Raw genomic sequence first — 18,022 nt, 5'->3', positions numbered from 1 at the left:
GTGGCGCAGTGGGTTGTGCGTTGGTGTTCGGATCAGGGGGTAGCAGCAGGTCCAAACCCCACTGCAGTCAGCATGTCGTTGTGTCCCTGGGCAAGACACTTCACCCCAAATTGCTCCTGCGGTGATTGTCCACTGTATTGAGTATGTAACAAGTAACATGTCATGTAAATAACATTTTTTTAATTTTTTATAAATATAAGAAAGAATAAAAAGAATGTTCTTCTTTTCCAATATTAGGGATTAAAGCCCTGGATATCTTAAATTCTGCCACAGTTTTTTTTGTATTATATCTGTCTCTCACAAGTCCAACAACTTGATGGAAATGGAAAACCACATTGCAAGAATTACATTCCCCATTTTAAACAAAACAGGGTTATAATAAATAGTGTGTAGCTCTGTTTCTGTCAGATGTCTACACAGGTACCTCAAATCATGACGTTGTCCTTTGTTTTTAGGATCTTACTGCCCTCTAGAGGTTAACAAATATATTTTGGGCAACCATAATGAGAGTTGAATGCATCTGCTTAAATGTGATCACTAAGTAGGACACTGAACACACACATAACCATCATGCATGGTTTGATCCAACAAAGCTGTCTGTCTGTATCACTATCACTTAATCATTGTCCATCAGTGTTTGGAGCATTGGTATGACTATGTTGTGTTCACATTTCTGCACATTGCCCTCATCTTGCAGAACTGTTATGCTTTTGAACTTACTATATGAATTAGTTTTACGTTATCAACCTAATAACATAAAATGAAGTGTACAAATCTAATTATCTAATCTAAAGTCTAATTATAATTGTGTGATATAGGCTGATTTATTGATTATAGAATTAGACATTCTAGATAATGAATCCATTTAATTTAATTACAGTTTGCCAATATTACTTATGTAGCCTACTTTAGCTTGCAACAGAGTATGTTTGTTGTAATTTCACACATTTTATTTGATTAAAAGATTAGTACAACTGAAGTTAGACGAAGTGATGAGGTAACAGAATTAAAGAGGTGATAAATCCGACTGACCTCTCTTACTTGAAAGCACCATGCAACTTTGCCAGAACCGCCCACTTTAGGTCACCTGACGCACTTATATCGATTCTACTGGTCGTTGCCACCTGTCAATCACAAACTCACCACGTGGTTGATAATAACATGGGTGGGCTCGAGAGGGCGGAGGTGGACTGTCAGCAGCAGCAATGATTTGGGAAATAATTTAGTCACGCATTAATTAAGTTAAGTAATGATTCAGCTCGCCAGGTTTTGAAAAATAGAGACAGTGTAAAAGAACCGAAGCTCGACAGGTGACCTTTGGTTGTTTTGTGGCCGGGGAGGAGACGTTAGCTAGAGCCGTTAGCTCGTTTAGCTTCCAGGAAGACTGACGAGAAGAGCCCGTCTGCGGTCATGGCTGCCCTCGGTAACTCCGGAGCTATTTCCAGTCCCATGGTGGTCTTGGCTCCGAAGACTAAAACGAAAAAGAAACATTTCGTGCAGCAGAAGGTGAAGGTGTTTCGAGCCAGCGACCCCGTCCTGAGCGTCTTCATGTGGGGCGTCAATCACTCGGTGAGTCGCTAGAAGCTAATGCTAACATATCTCTGCAATGTAAACGTAGCTTAGCTTAGTTAGCAGTTAGCTGATTTACCAACATCTGTGAGATTCTGTGACCCTAGAAGATCATCTGTGGTTAAAAACTCAGATGCTTTGACTAATTATTGACATGTGGGTTCATTAGGATCTAGTGACAGACTTGTAAACAGCTGTTAAAGATGGGAGAAGTTCTCTTTTACCTGTACCTGAGTCTAGGAATTCTCTGTTACCAGTAATTGTACTCAAGAAAAGTATTGGCAGCTAAATAAACTTTAAGTACCAAAAGTACTCATTATGCATATTGGCCCATTTCAGAATAATATATATTATGTTTTGATTAGAATTATTGATGCATTAAAGTGTTATCAGAGCCGGTAAAGGTTTGAATAACTTTGTATGCGGCAGGGTAGCTTGTGAATTTGGAACTAAAGTCTGATTTAAATATTGATTTTATATTTCACATAATTAATCCAAGTCTGTAAAGTAACTAAAAGTGTTAAACAAATGTGGTGGAGTAAAATTACACGATTTACTTCTGAATTGTTCTGGGGTAGAACGAAGTACGAATTTAACAAAACATTTAAATACTCAAGCAGAGTTCTAGAGTAAATGTACTTAGTTACTTTACAGCACTGCAGCTGTTTATGTTACACAGCAAACATCAACAAAAGTGTATTGGATCACAGCTATTAAAATGTTATGGAAATACCGTGGACTCTGGTAGCAGCTACCAACAATCATTGTATGGCCATACTGAAAGATTTAGTGTACTAAAGGAAATAATTTAGTATAACTAGTCAGTGCAGTAATGTATATCCTATTACTTGAAGTACAAGTACTCAAAGATCTGAACTAGTTTAAAACCTGTTAAGCCCCAAAGCCCCCCTCGGCGGGGGCTTTTTTTTCACGACACTTTCTCAGGGCATCTTAATATTTAAGAACCTATTAATGTGTTATACCAGATTAACGGGAAGAATCTCAGCTAACGGACCATACAAACCATTTTTACCAAAACAAAACACAAGCCTCATAAGAAGCATCTAAATGACCCCTGAGCGTCCTGAGGTGAGGTGGCGTGCAACAACATTAACCTTTCTGTTAGCAGACCCTTCACGTGATGCCAGAGCGAACAGGTACAGACAGGGCCCATAATGATAGCCCTATAGTTTAAATCTACTACCCACACATGAACATATGAAAATAGGTTACTATTTAAAAAAATAAATGTATTTATAAATGTATTTAGGAACCTATCCATGTGATTTTTAGTGGGGGTCTTAGACTAAGTTAACTATCTAAACACTCAGAGAGTCCTTTACCTCACCTGAGCTGAGGTTATCCGGAGCTTGAATGACACACAGAGACCAATCAAGGGCTTTGATTTATGATCTGTATGACAGTGGCCATGTCGGCAGGCCACATCATGTGGACAGCCAGTCACCCTGTGTGAGGCAGGCCACTTAACAGGCGAGATCAGTGCAAGGGAGCGAGGGATCATTGTCCACAAGTTAATTGATCGCAGAATTTTTTTTTTTTTTTAATTATTAAAAAAAACAAAACCTAAATTGGTCGCGAAATATACTTGGGCGGCCGTTAATATACCTGGGCTGCCCGCCCAAGTATAGTCTATGTGTGGGAAACCCTGGGGTACTTATTATATGTTGTAGTTTGGATTCCTAAAGCTTTTAGTCTACCATCCCATCATTCAAGGGTGGTTTTCACTATAAGTAAAAACATTTTGGACGGACGGATGGAATAATTTACATTTTTTTTACTGTGTTCAATCTGAATTTACTTTAAAATAAAAACATCTATATTGATTCTGACACTTCTACATCCAACTCACAGGTGTAACCTTGCTTTGAGAAAAAAGATTATTAATTTAACCCTTTTTAGAAGGGTAGATATGGTCATTTGTTCTGGGAATGTCATTTTCGAGCCTGAGACCTGAAAAACAGGCTCGGGGCTTAACAGGTTAAAGTTACCCTCTCAGGCATATGAATGGCGATGGTTTTGTAGCCTAACATTTAGTGTCATGCATCCCAGTCAATGCAGCATGTTTAAAATTAAAGAAATGCTAACATTGTTGTTACCTTCTTTCTTTCAGATCAATGATCTTAACCAGGTGCCGGTTCCCGTCATGTTGCTGCCTGACGACTTTAAAGCAAACACTAAGATCAAAGTCAACAACCACCTCTTTAACAAGTAAGAAATAAGCAGATAATGAATTGGTTGAAATGTGAATACTTGCACCTAAAATCAAATGTACCTGACAATAGTGCTGCACGATTCTTGCTCAAATGTGAATCATGATTTTCCTCCATAAGAATTGAGATCACGATTCTCACACGATTCTCATCGTTTCAATGAAAATATGTATTGCACTCTTACTCTTAGACGTCACGTGAGTACAATGAATTTAAACAGACAACATTTGTCTCTCTTACAAGAGAGACAAATGTTGTCTGTTTAAATTTAAAAACATAACTTTGTCTTTAGTCTGTAGTTGCTGAATACTGAACAACCATTACTACATTCAAAATGTGGCACCTGGAGCCAACTATTGTGGTTTTAAACAGACACCATCAACATCAAAGTGCTGGACTTAAATCCAAGTCTCAGTTTCTTGTAGCAAAAACATAGAGTAACTAAAATGAATTTGACAGCCAACTACTATGGCTTTAAACAAAGTGCTTGACTTAAACTCAAGTCTCTCTGGTAACAAAACATACAGTAACTAAAATAAAGATATTGCTGCTGCCTGAGTGCTGAACATAACAAATTGAATTTTTGCAGCTTTATAATAACAAAATGTAAACTTTGCAGTAGCACCTGTCCACAGTGGACACCCAACTACTGTACAACAACACCAACCTGTTTGTTACAGGGAGGAATGCACTTAAGTTACTCAAAATACCTCACCACAGTGCTGAATATAAAAACAAAACAGTCACAGCTTTAGAATAATAATATTAAAAAAAGCCTAGCCGGCTAGCACCCAGTTCAACTACTGCACTTAAAGGTTCTTGTACTGAAAAAAACTTAAACAAAGTGCTAGACTCCACTGAGTAGTAATGTCACTGAATCAAAAGGATTAACTTAAATACTGCAGTCAGTACTGAATATAAAAACGGAACAGAACATAAAGTTACAGCTTCAGAATAAATGTAAATAAAGCCTAGCTGCCCAGTCCATCTACTGCACTTTAAGATTCTTGGCTAAGAACACCAACATGTCGACATTCTGAGGTTTCAGGGAGGAATGCTGGCAAGTTACAATGTTCCCCCCTTTTTTTTTCATCGGTGTTGTTGTCATTGTCCTCGACCTCCTCGTCACTCATTTCTGTGTCACTCATTTCTGTTTTTCCTGTACTACTAGTCGCTCTCGTCACTCTTTGCTAATCAGTGCTAATGCTAACGCTTCTGTAAAGATACTGCCGGCTCCTGCCCTCACGTGCTGCAGTCAGTGAGTGTTGCCAGGTATACTTATTATAAGCCACATTGGGCTTATCTTTCTGTAAAGTTGGTAGGAAGTAATAATGGTTGTTGCGGTTGTAAGCTTGTAGATAGCTTATTTTCAAATAGCCGACCTGATATAGGTTTAAAGTGCTCATGTTCTTTTGCGCTTGTTTTCATAGACCTGGTTGCTTATTCCTTCCGCAAAAACTGGCAACCCTCGTGGCTGCAGCGTTAACACCATAGGTTAACACTGCATGAGAGGAGGAGAGACAGACAGAACACTACCATTTGCATGCGATCATGGTACTTTTATGTTAAATGTATAGAGTATATTTGCTTTACATCGTTTAAGTATGATTGACATTGCAAGTTGGTATTATTCAGAAGCAAAATAATAAAAAATGTAAAAAAAAGAAAAATCCCCAAAAAAAAATCAGCATGACGTCATAGGATCGCCGTAATTTAGAAATGAGATCGCGTAGGTGTCTGAATCGAGATCACGATCTTTTTTCGATTAATCGTGCAGCACTACCTGACAATGTGTATAGGCTAACCTGCAGAGGAACATAAACATATGAAAGAATCCTGACGTCTGTGTGCTGTCCGCTATAAAAAATGTTTTTGTTCATTTGTGTTCAGCCACCCCTTTTCACTTTCTTACGTCTTCTCATTTTGCAGAGAAAATCTCCCAGGACATTTCAAATTCAAAGAGTACTGTCCTCAGGTCTTCCGAAATCTTAGGGAGCGCTTTGGTATTGAGGATCTGGATTATCAGGTATGTGAAGTAATGTTCAGTATCTGATGAGACTTTGTTGTCCTATAGCGATGTATCTCCTACATTTTTTTTAATGAAATTGTCTTTATTATGTATTTATAGCACCCGTTTTTAGATGGTTTATGTAAAGTGCTTTAAAATGCCTCGTTTGTCTAAAATATCCTATACAAACAAACTTTTTAACATATTAAAACAAATTATAAGAAAAAATTGAGTTAAAACTAAAAGGCTCATTTCTACTCTTAACTGTGTGCTTGTCTAGGTTTCGTTGACCCGCAGCCCCCCGGTGAGGAGTGTAGACGATCAGGGAGAGGGTCTGCTCCTCAACTCCTACGACCGGACGCTGGTCATCAAGCAGATCTCCAGCGAGGATGTGGCAGACATGCACAACATCCTGTCTGAGTACCACCAGGTAAGGTCTTGGTCGTTGAAGGAAAACTCCCTATGTTCTACCCAGCATTATGTCAATACTTTCTTACTCCCGTACCCCGTCTTATTAGTTCTTACTGAGGACTTACTGTAAAACACGAGTGTTACAAATATACAGTTTAATGTAGGTCCAGGGCAATGTGTGTACAATTAATTTGATTATCTCAAAATCTTGTTTTGGTAAAACATGCAAAATGTTAAGATGAACTTTACACCGTATTCAGCAAGAAGCTAGTCACTTCTGTAAATGTATTTGAGACAAGTCTCTCCACAGCTTAATGTGTTTACAGGAAACCCTCATATAGCACTCTGCTAGCTTTTTCAAGTCGGGCGGAGTAATGTCTCTAAATGCTGAATAATCTCTTAAATTGTTTATGTACTGGGAGATTGTGTTATTATTGATGATTTTTATTATATTCTGGAAAACCAACATCTGGCAAAGAACTGGGTCGTTTCCGTTTCAGCTGCTTCTGCATCTTGAATCTGAATCCTTCCTTCCATCTACCTGTTCATTCAGTTTGCCCCTCACTCATTCATTCAAGGTTATTCCTGTCAGTTTCCAGACTTGATACCATCACACACAGATCCTGGATCACTTGCATCCTGTCTGCTTTACTGAACTGTGTGTTAAGCTTCCCACACTGCGTCCTACTTACAGAATGTTCTCTTTAACCTTTGTTTGGACCTTTTTTGAGCTCCTAAAATTAGCACTTCCTGGGGGGATTATTTTTCTTTTTCTGCCTCATGGCGAGGGACGTCGACCCAAATGTGGTGCAGTGAGTAGGCAGACCGCTACATACTCAAACTGAGAAGAGAAAACATCTGTCGTGCTGAATTGCCCTTGATCAAGACCCTAAATGTAAACCTCCCTTAGGGGAAACTGAATAAAAACGCAGGCAAAACAAAACCCTCATCATCAAGGTTACAGCGCTGCGCAGCGTGGGGAACAAACAGTTCTATAGTTGCTGATTTACTAAAGATATGCAAATGTTCATATCCACACATCTATGTTCATGTAAATAGTAGAGTACGTTTGTAGGAGAGATACGAGGAAGGTGACACACTTTCCCCTCTATTTTGTTTGTTTCTATAAAGGCTTATTATACATTTGCGGCCCAGTCTGGTATCAGTGCTCATGCTTGTTTGGCCGAGTCGTGAGGGGACTTCAGAACTCGGACCACTGAGTAAACTTTTCGCTGCTTTGAGTTTGATAGGAATGTGTAGCCGGTGGTTACGCAGCCTACACAGAACGGGGAGGAAGATGAGGAAAAATGGCAGCTCTGTTTTCAGAGTGTTTTTTTTAATGCACTTGAATGAACTCATTGTTATCCGAGGCATTACACAGTTTCCCTCTTTCATCATGACCGTTTGTTTATTGTGTCACTTTTCCAGTCAACATTTAGTTTTTAGGGAACATGTTTTGCGTGTTAAAGAACTGTAGATTCAGATGATGACTATTCTTTTTAGAAATGTTGTACCCAATATTGACGTATTGCAGTGTTGTCGTAAAGTCACCAATTCACGAGTCCAAGTCACTCGTTGAATCCGAGTCACCAAGGGAGAGTCGTATTTGAGTCCGAGTCACCCAAGGAGTGTCCGAGTCGAGTCCGAGTCATCATTACTTGTGTTTGAGTCAGAGTCTGAGTCACCTAAGAAGAGTCCAAGTCAAGTCCGAGTCACAAGTCTTCATGTATTAATCTTCGTGGATATGTGTTGAAATGTAGCTGCTCCTCTACATTGCTTTTATCCTGTCATGTTATACTAATCTGTCTATTGAACTGCTGTGGAGCAAGTTTGGCTACAATTCTTGTAATAGGTGCTATACAAATACAAAGCTTATTACTAATATTATTATTGTAAATAACTTTTAATATGTCCAACTATATTTAAAATGAGTTAACTTTTAGAGAAGTGATTATATTTGTATGCCAATATTTTTCCTATGGTAAAGTTTTCGTTTTGCACTTTTATTTTGATAGTAATAAGATGGGGACTCTTATTTTGAAGGAACTTTTATCGGTTAAATCAGTTTACTAATAAAGATGTAGCCCCAGAAAGCACATGGCTACTTAGCATGCAAATTGACATGTGTTATCGGCTGAATCTTTATTTATTGATTAGATCACGTTACTCTGATGATAGTGTTCAACACAGCCTATGTCTGAACTCGATCCTTAGAGTAATGTGTTACGGAGCCTTCTCTTCAATCTTGTTTCCACATAACATAACAAGCATTTTGCGCTGCTCTTTTCCAATGTGGAAGCAGAATGTGTGAAAGCATACAGCACGATGCGGGGTGTGTCCTAGACATGTTTAGACTGGAACAGCGGGGGCCAGTACGTGAACTCGCCTCACAGGTGCACACGCTAGGATAGAGGACATCAGACTCCAGAGAACACTTGCTTGAGTCCAAGTCAGAGCGTCAATGTACGAGTCGAGTCCGAGTCCAAGTCATCATACGCGAGAATTCACGAGTCCGAGTCGCGTCAATCAGTGCGCGAGTCCGAGTCGAGTCCCGAAAATCGGCACTCGAGTGCTTCATCTCTGACATATTGTACTCGAGCATTAGGGCAAGCACGACGGCTTCGCTGTTAAAGGCTTTATCAATGTTTTGCTTTCAGTCATTACTTGGATGAATTTTCCGGGGGTTCGGATCCTCGTCACCTTTTTCATACCTGATGAGTTTGCATCCCTGAAACCAGGATTCACTCTTTAACCTCCTGCCCAGTGTGTTTCATGGGACACTGAATGAGGTCACTGTGAAGAAAGTCTATTTTAACTGACTGAGCACGGCTCAAAGTCTAACCTGGATACACTCAGTAATTGCTCTGCTTTTAAAGTGACCTTTAAATATGGAAACATGTAAGACTGTAGGCCTTTTTAAGACTTGTGGTAATCTTTCAGCTGCAAATCTGTCTTCATTTTTTACAATATTTGTATTAGAATTTTAAACATGAAATACAGTCTTATACATTAATACAGGGGGTCCGCGGGGTCTTAAAAAGTATTAAAAGTTGACAAATCAATTTAGCGAAAATTCAGGCTATTAAAAAGTATTAAAGTGCATTTTCCAAGGTATTACATTTTGTAGGTTGTTTCCAATAAGTATATCAATTGTCCAAAGAGGTTGTATTCTACAGTCTGCCTGATTGTAATCATTGCAGGTCTCCCTTGAAAAAGAGATCAATGATCTCAATGGGATACACCTGGGTAAATAAAAATAAATATAAATTGCGTAGGTGTGTAGTGTGATTTTGTGTAGTTTATTGATGGCATCCCGTTGGGTTTGACGCCATCTGAACAGGACATCGCACGCTCACTGCTTGATAGCGGTTGCTAAACAACGTCGTTATGGGGAAATGCAAGTCTGCGTCCAAATGGTTGGAAGATAAGGAGGAAGGACAATCAATGCTGTATATAGTCAATGTGAGGTAAAGTGTGTCGCCAAGGTAACCGGTTAGAACTCCAAGTGGCGATGAGGTCTTAAAATGTGTGGAAAGGGTCTTAAAAAGTATTACATTTGACTTCAGGATTCCTGCATAGACCCTTTAATATGTTACACTTAACACAGGTTTGTGGCATTCTCTCGCAGAAAAAAATAAAAAGGCTAAAAGTTTAAGTTTCATCTGTACAACAAATGGTAATCTATTACAAAGTGAAGTATAATAACTGTTAAAAAAGATCAAGTGTCTACAAACTCTGAAACGGCATTGTTACTGCAATACGTTTTCCGTTCGATCATCAGTTAAATCAAAATGTTAACATGATCAGTAAATGGTGTCCATAAACTCTCATACACACATGCTGGTTAGCCTTTAATATGTTAATCTGTCTTCTGCTATTTTTATGTCTAAATTAGAAACGTGTTCCACTTTTCGAGCTGCCATGCGAATACCCTTTGTTCCCTCTCTGTAGCACATAGTGAAGTGTCACGGCAGCACGCTGCTGCCTCAGTTCCTCGGGATGTACCGTGTGAGCGTGGACAGCGAGGAGACGTACCTGATCGTCATGAGGAACATGTTCAGCCACAGACTGCTGGTGCACAGGAAGTACGACCTGAAGGTGAGGAGGAACTACTCGGCACTGCTCAAAGAAATGATGAAGTTATACATTATAGTCAATATATACGGTTTTCTCTGAAAGGGTCCTGAGATGCACATGTTTAGCTAATTTAAAACCTTTTGCCTTTAGCACAGAAGTGGCTTTGTACTGCTCCTCAATTTACCATTAGCACGATAAACAGAAGAAGAATGACTTCAGGGAACTTTTCTAAAAGAGTATCAGTATATAAATGCACTCTAAAATGTTACAATCGTTTCTTTCATTTTAAAATTCTATTTATTTCTCAATAAAAGAACGTACATATCCATTTATTTTTGATAATTAGACAAGCAATGTGTTGTATGATAACTATACTGAGAGCAGCTCCACTGATTACCCTTAAGGTTTACTTTTTGCAAGTAATGTCGTTTTTTGCCTTTTTTAATGTTTCTGAATCTCTATTTTTTCCAGGGCTCTCTGGTGGCTCGTGAAGCAAGTGACAAAGAAAGGGTAAAATAGCAATTCTTCATTTGTATATCCTAATGGGGCCCACTGTCTCCTCCTTACGTCCCTCCCTAACTCCTGCTAAAGATGTTTTTTTATTCCTAAAGGGAAAAGAGCTCCCGACCTTCAAGGACATGGACTTCAGGAACAACATGCAGAAGGTGTATGTGACCGACGAGCAGAAGGAGAAGGTCATGGAGAAACTCAACAGAGATGTGGAGGTAGGTGATTCAATGAGACACTTCTCTGTTGTTGCACCGCTCCGCCACACGGAGGCACCATCAGCACGTCAGGGACGCACCAAGGCTGTGATGCCATTTTAGCAGCTGTGGGATTCATTTACATCTCAAAACATAAACATAGGTCATTCAAATTGATAAGATAAGACTTTATTTATCCCGAAGGAAATTGTTGTGCCAGAGTAACAAAATACAATAAACACAGCAGCACAACAGCAAAACTGTACGCTAAAAGTGCAGCAAGAAGAGCAATTAACATCTACAGACAACATGAAACATAGATGGTCACACAATCAATGCAATTATTAGCAGTAGTTAGTAGTGCAAAAAATAAAACGTAGTGGCAGTTACGTAATTGCACGTTATCATAGCATTATTAATAATACTAATAATATTGCACATAGTTATATAGCAGCGAGTGTATTGTAATGATGGCAATTATATTGATATGTATATTGCACATATTGTTGGTGTGGAAGTTCTCAGTTCCCTTTATGTAGGGGTGAAGAGTTAAAGAGTCTGATGGCCACTGGGAGGAAAGACCTCCTGTGGCGCTGCGTGGTGGTTATCGGTGATGTCAGTATATGGCTGAAAGTGCTCCGGATAGATTCATCTGCTACTTTTTTTATCATTCTTTAAGTATTTATTTTCTTCGACGAAATGCTAAAATGTAACAGGTTGCCGCATCTCAAATGTAAACATCACAGAATATAAACAAGAAAGTCTCAGGGCACTGGGAATTTGTCTTTGTCGTGCATCAAAACGACATCAACTGAAAACATACAAACATGAAGAGCAGCAGGATCTAGTAGAGGAGGGTTGTGCATGTACAAGGCATTTCATTCAATATTCCCAGATGTTCGTGTAGTGCAAGTTGATATATAAATACAAATGTTCCTGCAAATTGTTGTTTTTGTTTCAGCAACATATAAAAACTAAAGATATTTCAGTTTTGGTAGGTTGGGTTAGGGTGATTTTCCCTCTAGAAACAACCGGTCCAAATGTTTGAATGACTCTTCTGTGCAGGGATGCAAACTTGTCACCTTTCGGCGAAATTCGCCGTTTTGAATCCAAAATAGGTCGTTTGTGTGATTCATGTAGATCTGCAATAAAAATATTTTTGGAGTATGGGGGGGTATGGGACCCGGAGTAATCTGCGGCCGCGAGCTGTTATGTGCCATCATGACACTCATGGTGTTCTTTTTTTATATATGATAATGAAGCGCGAGCTGTGTGCTCGAGTCTTCCTGCCTGTCGGCTCTGCTCATGGATGTATAATAAGACTGCTGCTCCGCCATGATGGTCTACTCTAGCTTCAGCAGCCACATTACCTGCTACGGGTGCGCTCGTTAATATTAACTGTGCGGTCTGGAGTCACTGTGGCACAGACTGGACCGCTGGTGAACAGCTGTTAGAACGGGCCGTTCAGGTATTCAGAGCAGAGTTCCCTGTCGGAGCGCAGAGCGTGATGTGCACTGAAAAGTTTTTCTTTCGCAATATTATCGTTGAGCTAGCTAGCTAGCATACATTGTCACTATCTGCTAACGTTAGCTTTAGCCTTCGTTTTCTATTCGTTTTTTTCATAGGCTATAAACGGAGGTGGTATAAGTATATATCTTGTACTTGAGTAAAAGTAGAAGTACCCAGGTCTTGTACTTGAGTTAAAGTAGAAGTACCAGAATCTAGGAACAATCCTGTAATCAAAATGTTCCTCAAATAAAAGTATTATCATTATTATTATATAGTTAAAGTAGCGACAGTAAAAGTAGAAGTACTCAGGTCTTGTACTAGAAGCACCAGAGTGTAGGAATACTCTGTTACAGTAAAAGTACTGCATTCAAAATGTTCCTCAAGTAAAAGTATTAAAGTAGCGACAGTAAAAGTAGTCGTTGTGCAGATTGGTCCATTTGAGAATAATATATATGATCATTAAAGTGTTCTCAAAGCTGGTAAAGATGCAGCTAGTCTGAATGACTTTGTATTCTGCAGGGTAGCTTGTGGATTTACTCCAGGTCGAACTAAAGTCTGATTCAACACTTGATTAGATTTCACATCATTTATCCAGATCTGTGAAGTAACTAAAGGGATTAATACATGTAGTGGAGTAAAAGTACACCATGTACCTCTGAACTGTAGTGGATTAGAAGTACAAAGTAGCAAAAGAAACATTGAAATACTTAAATAAAGTACAAGTATCTCAAAATTGTACCCAAGTAGTATTTGAGTTTATGAACTTACTTTACACCAGTGGCTATAAAGATAGAAAGACTAAGCCTTGCACAGAGGCATGAAAATACATTTTCAAAATGCTCAACAGTGCTGCCAAAATGTTAAACTCCCTGCTACACTTACAATTAAAATAAATGCTTTTATATATATGTATATTAGATGTGACTCTTTGGCGTTTCTGTTCTTAGTAACACTGCTGCTTTAGTTGTTCTGATTGCTAAAATTATCTGTTATTCCTAATTTTAAAGCCGATATTCCTTGGGGTCGGGGGGCTCGGGTCCTTGTCACCTTTTTCATACCTGATGAGTTTGCATCCCTGTCTGTGGATTCATTTAGCTCTGGTTAACAGTTCAGCACTATTTTACCGTGCGTCTTTCCCTCACAGTAAATACATTTCTCTGTAAGCTTCTTAACAAATATCCCTCTTCAGTTCCTAGTGCGGCTGAAGATCATGGACTACAGCCTGCTGCTCGGGATCCACGATGTGGGTCGAGCTGAACGTGATGAAGAGGAGGGCGAGGAGGTGTCCAACGAGGAAGATCCAGATGCAGAGAACGGCCTGGCGGGGGCAGCGGTGGGGTCCTATGGCACCTCTCCAGAGGGCATCGCTGGGTACATGTCCTGCTGCAAACCTCTGGGGCCCGGGGAGTTCGACCCCTACGTGGACGTGTACGCCATCGGGAACTGCCCAGGTGAACAAAGGCTCAGGCCACACAATACCATTATTTAAGAATGAGATGACTTTGTAATGTTTTAGGTAGGATGCACTGGTTAGACATTTCCTCTTTCCTAAATCATTATTTGATTTATTTATTATTTCTTCTCAAAGTATCTCCTGAAACTCAATACCAGTCCAATAAAAGTGCTTTATTTTCCCCATATTTTAAATCTGTTCAGCACTAACTTTTTTTTCATGTTTATGTAGGTTAACATGCTGTAGAGCAGGGGTGACAAACTCAAGGCCCGGGGGCCAAATCCGACCCGCGACTTCATTTAATGTGGCCCCGCAAGAGCTTGCAAAGAATATAATACGTTTATTATACGGTTACATGCCACTTTACAGAAGCAGGTTGCCCATAAACTACATGTCCCACAATGCATCTCGTTTTGTGACATGCGCACTGAAGAGACTTGCAATTATTTGCCCTGAACTTCTGCTTTCAAATGTAGTTAGTTATTACCCTATCTGATAATAATCCAATTCAGAGGCAATAATGTAATATAATACATTATTTTATATATATATTATATATTTTTATAGTTACAACCGGCCCTTTGAGTGCAACCATAATGCTGATGTGGCCCGCAATGAAATTGAGTTTGACACCCCTGCGTGTAGAGATAAGAAATATTAGTCAGAGTATATAATCATTATTATTGTGAGATTTTCCTGCCTCCAGCTCCTGAAATGTGATCATTTGCGGCCTTTTCTCTGTTTTACATCTCTTTAAATGGAAAATATTTTAGATGTTGGCCTAAGCTATTTTCTTAGTTTCATAGGAATATGTATATTTTAAGATGTCGCCTTTTTTTCACAATTTTCAAATATTGTAGAGACATAAAGTTTAAATGATGAATAAAGAAAACAAGCAGCAAATAATTCCTTAGATGCAGTGTGTCCAAACCCTGAATCTGTAATTCCAAAATGATCTCCTGAAGTTTCTATACGTCTCCATGTTGTCTTTTCATCTCCACTTTCACCATCTAGAATCATCTGGAAAATAATATAAGGATATATCTTTATAGGCTTTGATATTCATTTCTTACCCGGGAGCTTTCATCTGGATGAGTGTTTTCTGTCAGTACTGTCGATACAGCCAATGTAAAAACCCTGATTGTTCTCTCTTTCATCTCAGGAGCCCCTCAGAGGGAAGTGTACTTCATGGGCCTGATCGACGTCCTCACTCAGTACGACGCCAAGAAGAAAGCCGCTCATGCAGCAAAAACTGTCAAACATGGGGTGAGTGTCACGGGAGAGGAGGAAGAAGGGTTCAAGGTTCAAAGCTTTACTGTCATACGCATTGTAGCTACAGTGTAATTATGGCAAGAAGAAACAGAGTTTAAATAGAATAGTGCAAGATTATGTCGCAAGACCAATGTGCAAATGCAGGAGAAGTCAAATGTATGTAGGATAAAATACAAGAAGCTAAATGTTGCAAGTGTCCAAGTAAATGTAGGTGTCTATATGCACGCAAGGTAGAATCAGATAAACAAGAACATGATGTAAAATGAAATACTGTACAGTGGAATAATACTGCTTGAGGAATAAATATATTTGTGAGGCGGAAGAGGGATGCTGTCGGGTTATTCACAACTCTGTTCACAGATGATGTTGATGACCTTTCCCTTTCCTCTCCATCCTCCCTCTCTTTGTTGCAGGCCGGCGCTGAAATCTCCACAGTCCACCCCGAGCAGTACGCCAAAAGATTTCGCGACTTCATCTCCAACATCTTTGCGTAACACTCGGCTCCGAACGCTGTCATCTATTTTACCCTTCGACCAAAAGAAATTAGTACGCACACACAGATCGTTGTTTCTGAGGATCTGAGGCGGGACTACTTACGTTTGTAGCAACATAATGTACTACTTCTGATGCATATATTTATTTTTAAGATTTAAGATGCAGTTCTTATAGATATTAAGCACTCTTTAACGGTTTAACTCTGGAGCATTAGGGTACATGGAAATAAACTGCTGTTGATCAGTGTTAGACCACGTCAGTGCGAGATCAAATATTTAGTTTTCTTCTTTGTCACTTCTCTCTCGGTACCCAGGCCTGATATAAACTTAAAGTAAGAGTTTGACATGTTAAGATCATAGCCTATTTACTTTTTTTGCCAAAAGTTGAATGAAAAGATTGAAACTGCTTTCATGTTTAAGGTTCCTTGTATCGTTTTTTAACCTCTAGTAACAGTCAAACCGTCATTTCTCTATGAGTTGGTCACCATTTTTGACAAATGTGCACCCTGTACACAATGCCAATGAAACCCACTACTCCACTGACCTATAGGTGACGGAGTTAAAAAGACTGCTAGAAAGGGAACATGGATTTTATAATGTGAAGCTATTCAAGCAGATGCTTAGCTTAGCTTAGCTTAGCATAAAGACTGGAAACGGAGGGAAAGGCTAGCCTGGCTCTGTAGAAAGGTAACGACATCCTCCATCCAGCACCTCTAAAGAAGCCAATTAATGCGCAAAACTCGTCATTTTGTTCAAACAAATGAGGAATAACACGTCTATAAGTGCAAGGAGCTGTTTGTCAGGGTTTGTTTTCTTTAAACAGCCCTGCTAGCTGTTTCCTGTCTTTATGCTAAGCTAAGCAAACCGGCTTATCGCGTTAGCCTTTTATTGGTTTTAGTGTCCTCTCATCTAACTCTGGGTAAAAAGGTGCCTAAAAAGTGAAACTATTCCTTTTAATCCTAGAATAATAATGACATGATGATCGGTGTTAAAACAATAATGGTAGTCTATATTCTACAGTTGGAGCGTAATATTATTTATCTATTGATGCTGTGGGCCATTTGAATGTTTAGAGTGCCAAATGTGTGGGATCAAAGCTTTATCCTAATAGGATTTGCACCTTGCATACAATTAAATTAGCTCTGGTGTGACAGAGCAGAATCGCAATTAAAATGGATCATGTATGATTTTCCTCAAGATATTTACTAAATTTAAAAGAAAATGTACAGAACAGCCTTGTAAATTGAAATGTGTGGTATTTAATAGAGAGCACATTAAATCATTTGACTTGTAAACATGTTGGACAGCGCCTCTTAGCTACAGGAGCCTGTAAAGAGCCTGCGAGGGGTTTAGGATTAGCCTTTTTTAAATAAAAATACTTTCATGTGTCGATATCAAAACACTTCCTGAAATGAGCCCATCATTCTGTACGGACTCCTTTATGAACGTGGTGTTGTGGCAAATGTGAATCATTGTGATGGATTCAGACAAAGATAGCAATAGGATCTGCTGTCTGTGTATTGTAACATTTGACATTTAGTGATAATAACTAGAGTACTGTGTAAAACACTGTGGACATTAACACTACATTTCAGTAGCTTCTGCAGTTAGCCTTAGCACGGTGGTATGATGGATTATTTCTGAATCACTGGCCAGGCAGCGCAGCTCTCGGTTTGATGCCTCATCTCCTCGATGATTTCACATGTTGTGTTTTTGAAAAATCCGTGTTTTGGACCAAAATATATTTTACAAGGAATTTCTGAAATGTTTTGCCTCATTTCCTCTCATTGCTCTTGGTTCCCCTTTATGCCACCAGATGGTCAATGTTTGTGCCGGTTTTATGTGACATTTCTCAACACACATTTTTTTCTCTACTGCGTATTCGCCTCAGAGTGAACTGCGTTGTTGGGAAGTAGCTAGTTTAAAGTAATATCATTTAACTGCAATTGTGTCATCTGTTGTAAAATACTATTGTAAAATAATTGTTATTAAATAAGTTACTAATCAAAATGTTCATTACCAAAGAGTTATAACTAAATTAGGGCTGTCAAACGATTACAAATTTTAATCAGATTAATCACAGCTTAAAAATGAATTAATCATGATTAATCACCATTCGAACTATGTCCAAAATATGCCATTTATTTATGTATATTGTTGTGGGAATGGAAAGATAAATGAAAGATGGCGGATATATCCATTTAACATACAGTATCTATGTTTATTATAACATTTTTCTGCGTGTCAAAATGAAAGACAGCCCACACACCTATCAATCATCAAACCGTGGGGTC

General features: G+C 39.0%; 1 protein-coding gene across 1 annotated transcript; it reads left to right on the top strand.

Moving 5' to 3' along the window:
• Positions 1–1,139: 1,139 nt before the first annotated feature.
• On the top strand, positions 1,140–17,493 carry pip4k2ca (phosphatidylinositol-5-phosphate 4-kinase, type II, gamma a). The gene is made up of 10 exons (XM_034087306.2): positions 1,140–1,569; positions 3,701–3,798; positions 5,730–5,826; positions 6,089–6,238; positions 10,171–10,317; positions 10,768–10,806; positions 10,908–11,021; positions 13,699–13,960; positions 15,125–15,228; positions 15,648–17,493. The coding sequence occupies exons 1-10, from the start codon at positions 1,411–1,413 to the stop codon at positions 15,726–15,728; spliced, it is 1,251 nt and encodes a 416-aa protein (XP_033943197.1). The 5' UTR covers positions 1,140–1,410; the 3' UTR covers positions 15,729–17,493.
• The last annotated feature ends 529 nt before the right edge of the window (positions 17,494–18,022 follow it).

The sequence above is a fragment of the Pseudochaenichthys georgianus genome, chromosome 7 (assembly GCF_902827115.2).
Source record: "Pseudochaenichthys georgianus chromosome 7, fPseGeo1.2, whole genome shotgun sequence".
Classification (NCBI taxonomy): Eukaryota; Metazoa; Chordata; class Actinopteri; order Perciformes; family Channichthyidae; genus Pseudochaenichthys; species Pseudochaenichthys georgianus.
Note: the sequence above shows the minus strand (reverse complement) of the source record. Positions and strands in the feature narration are given on the sequence as shown.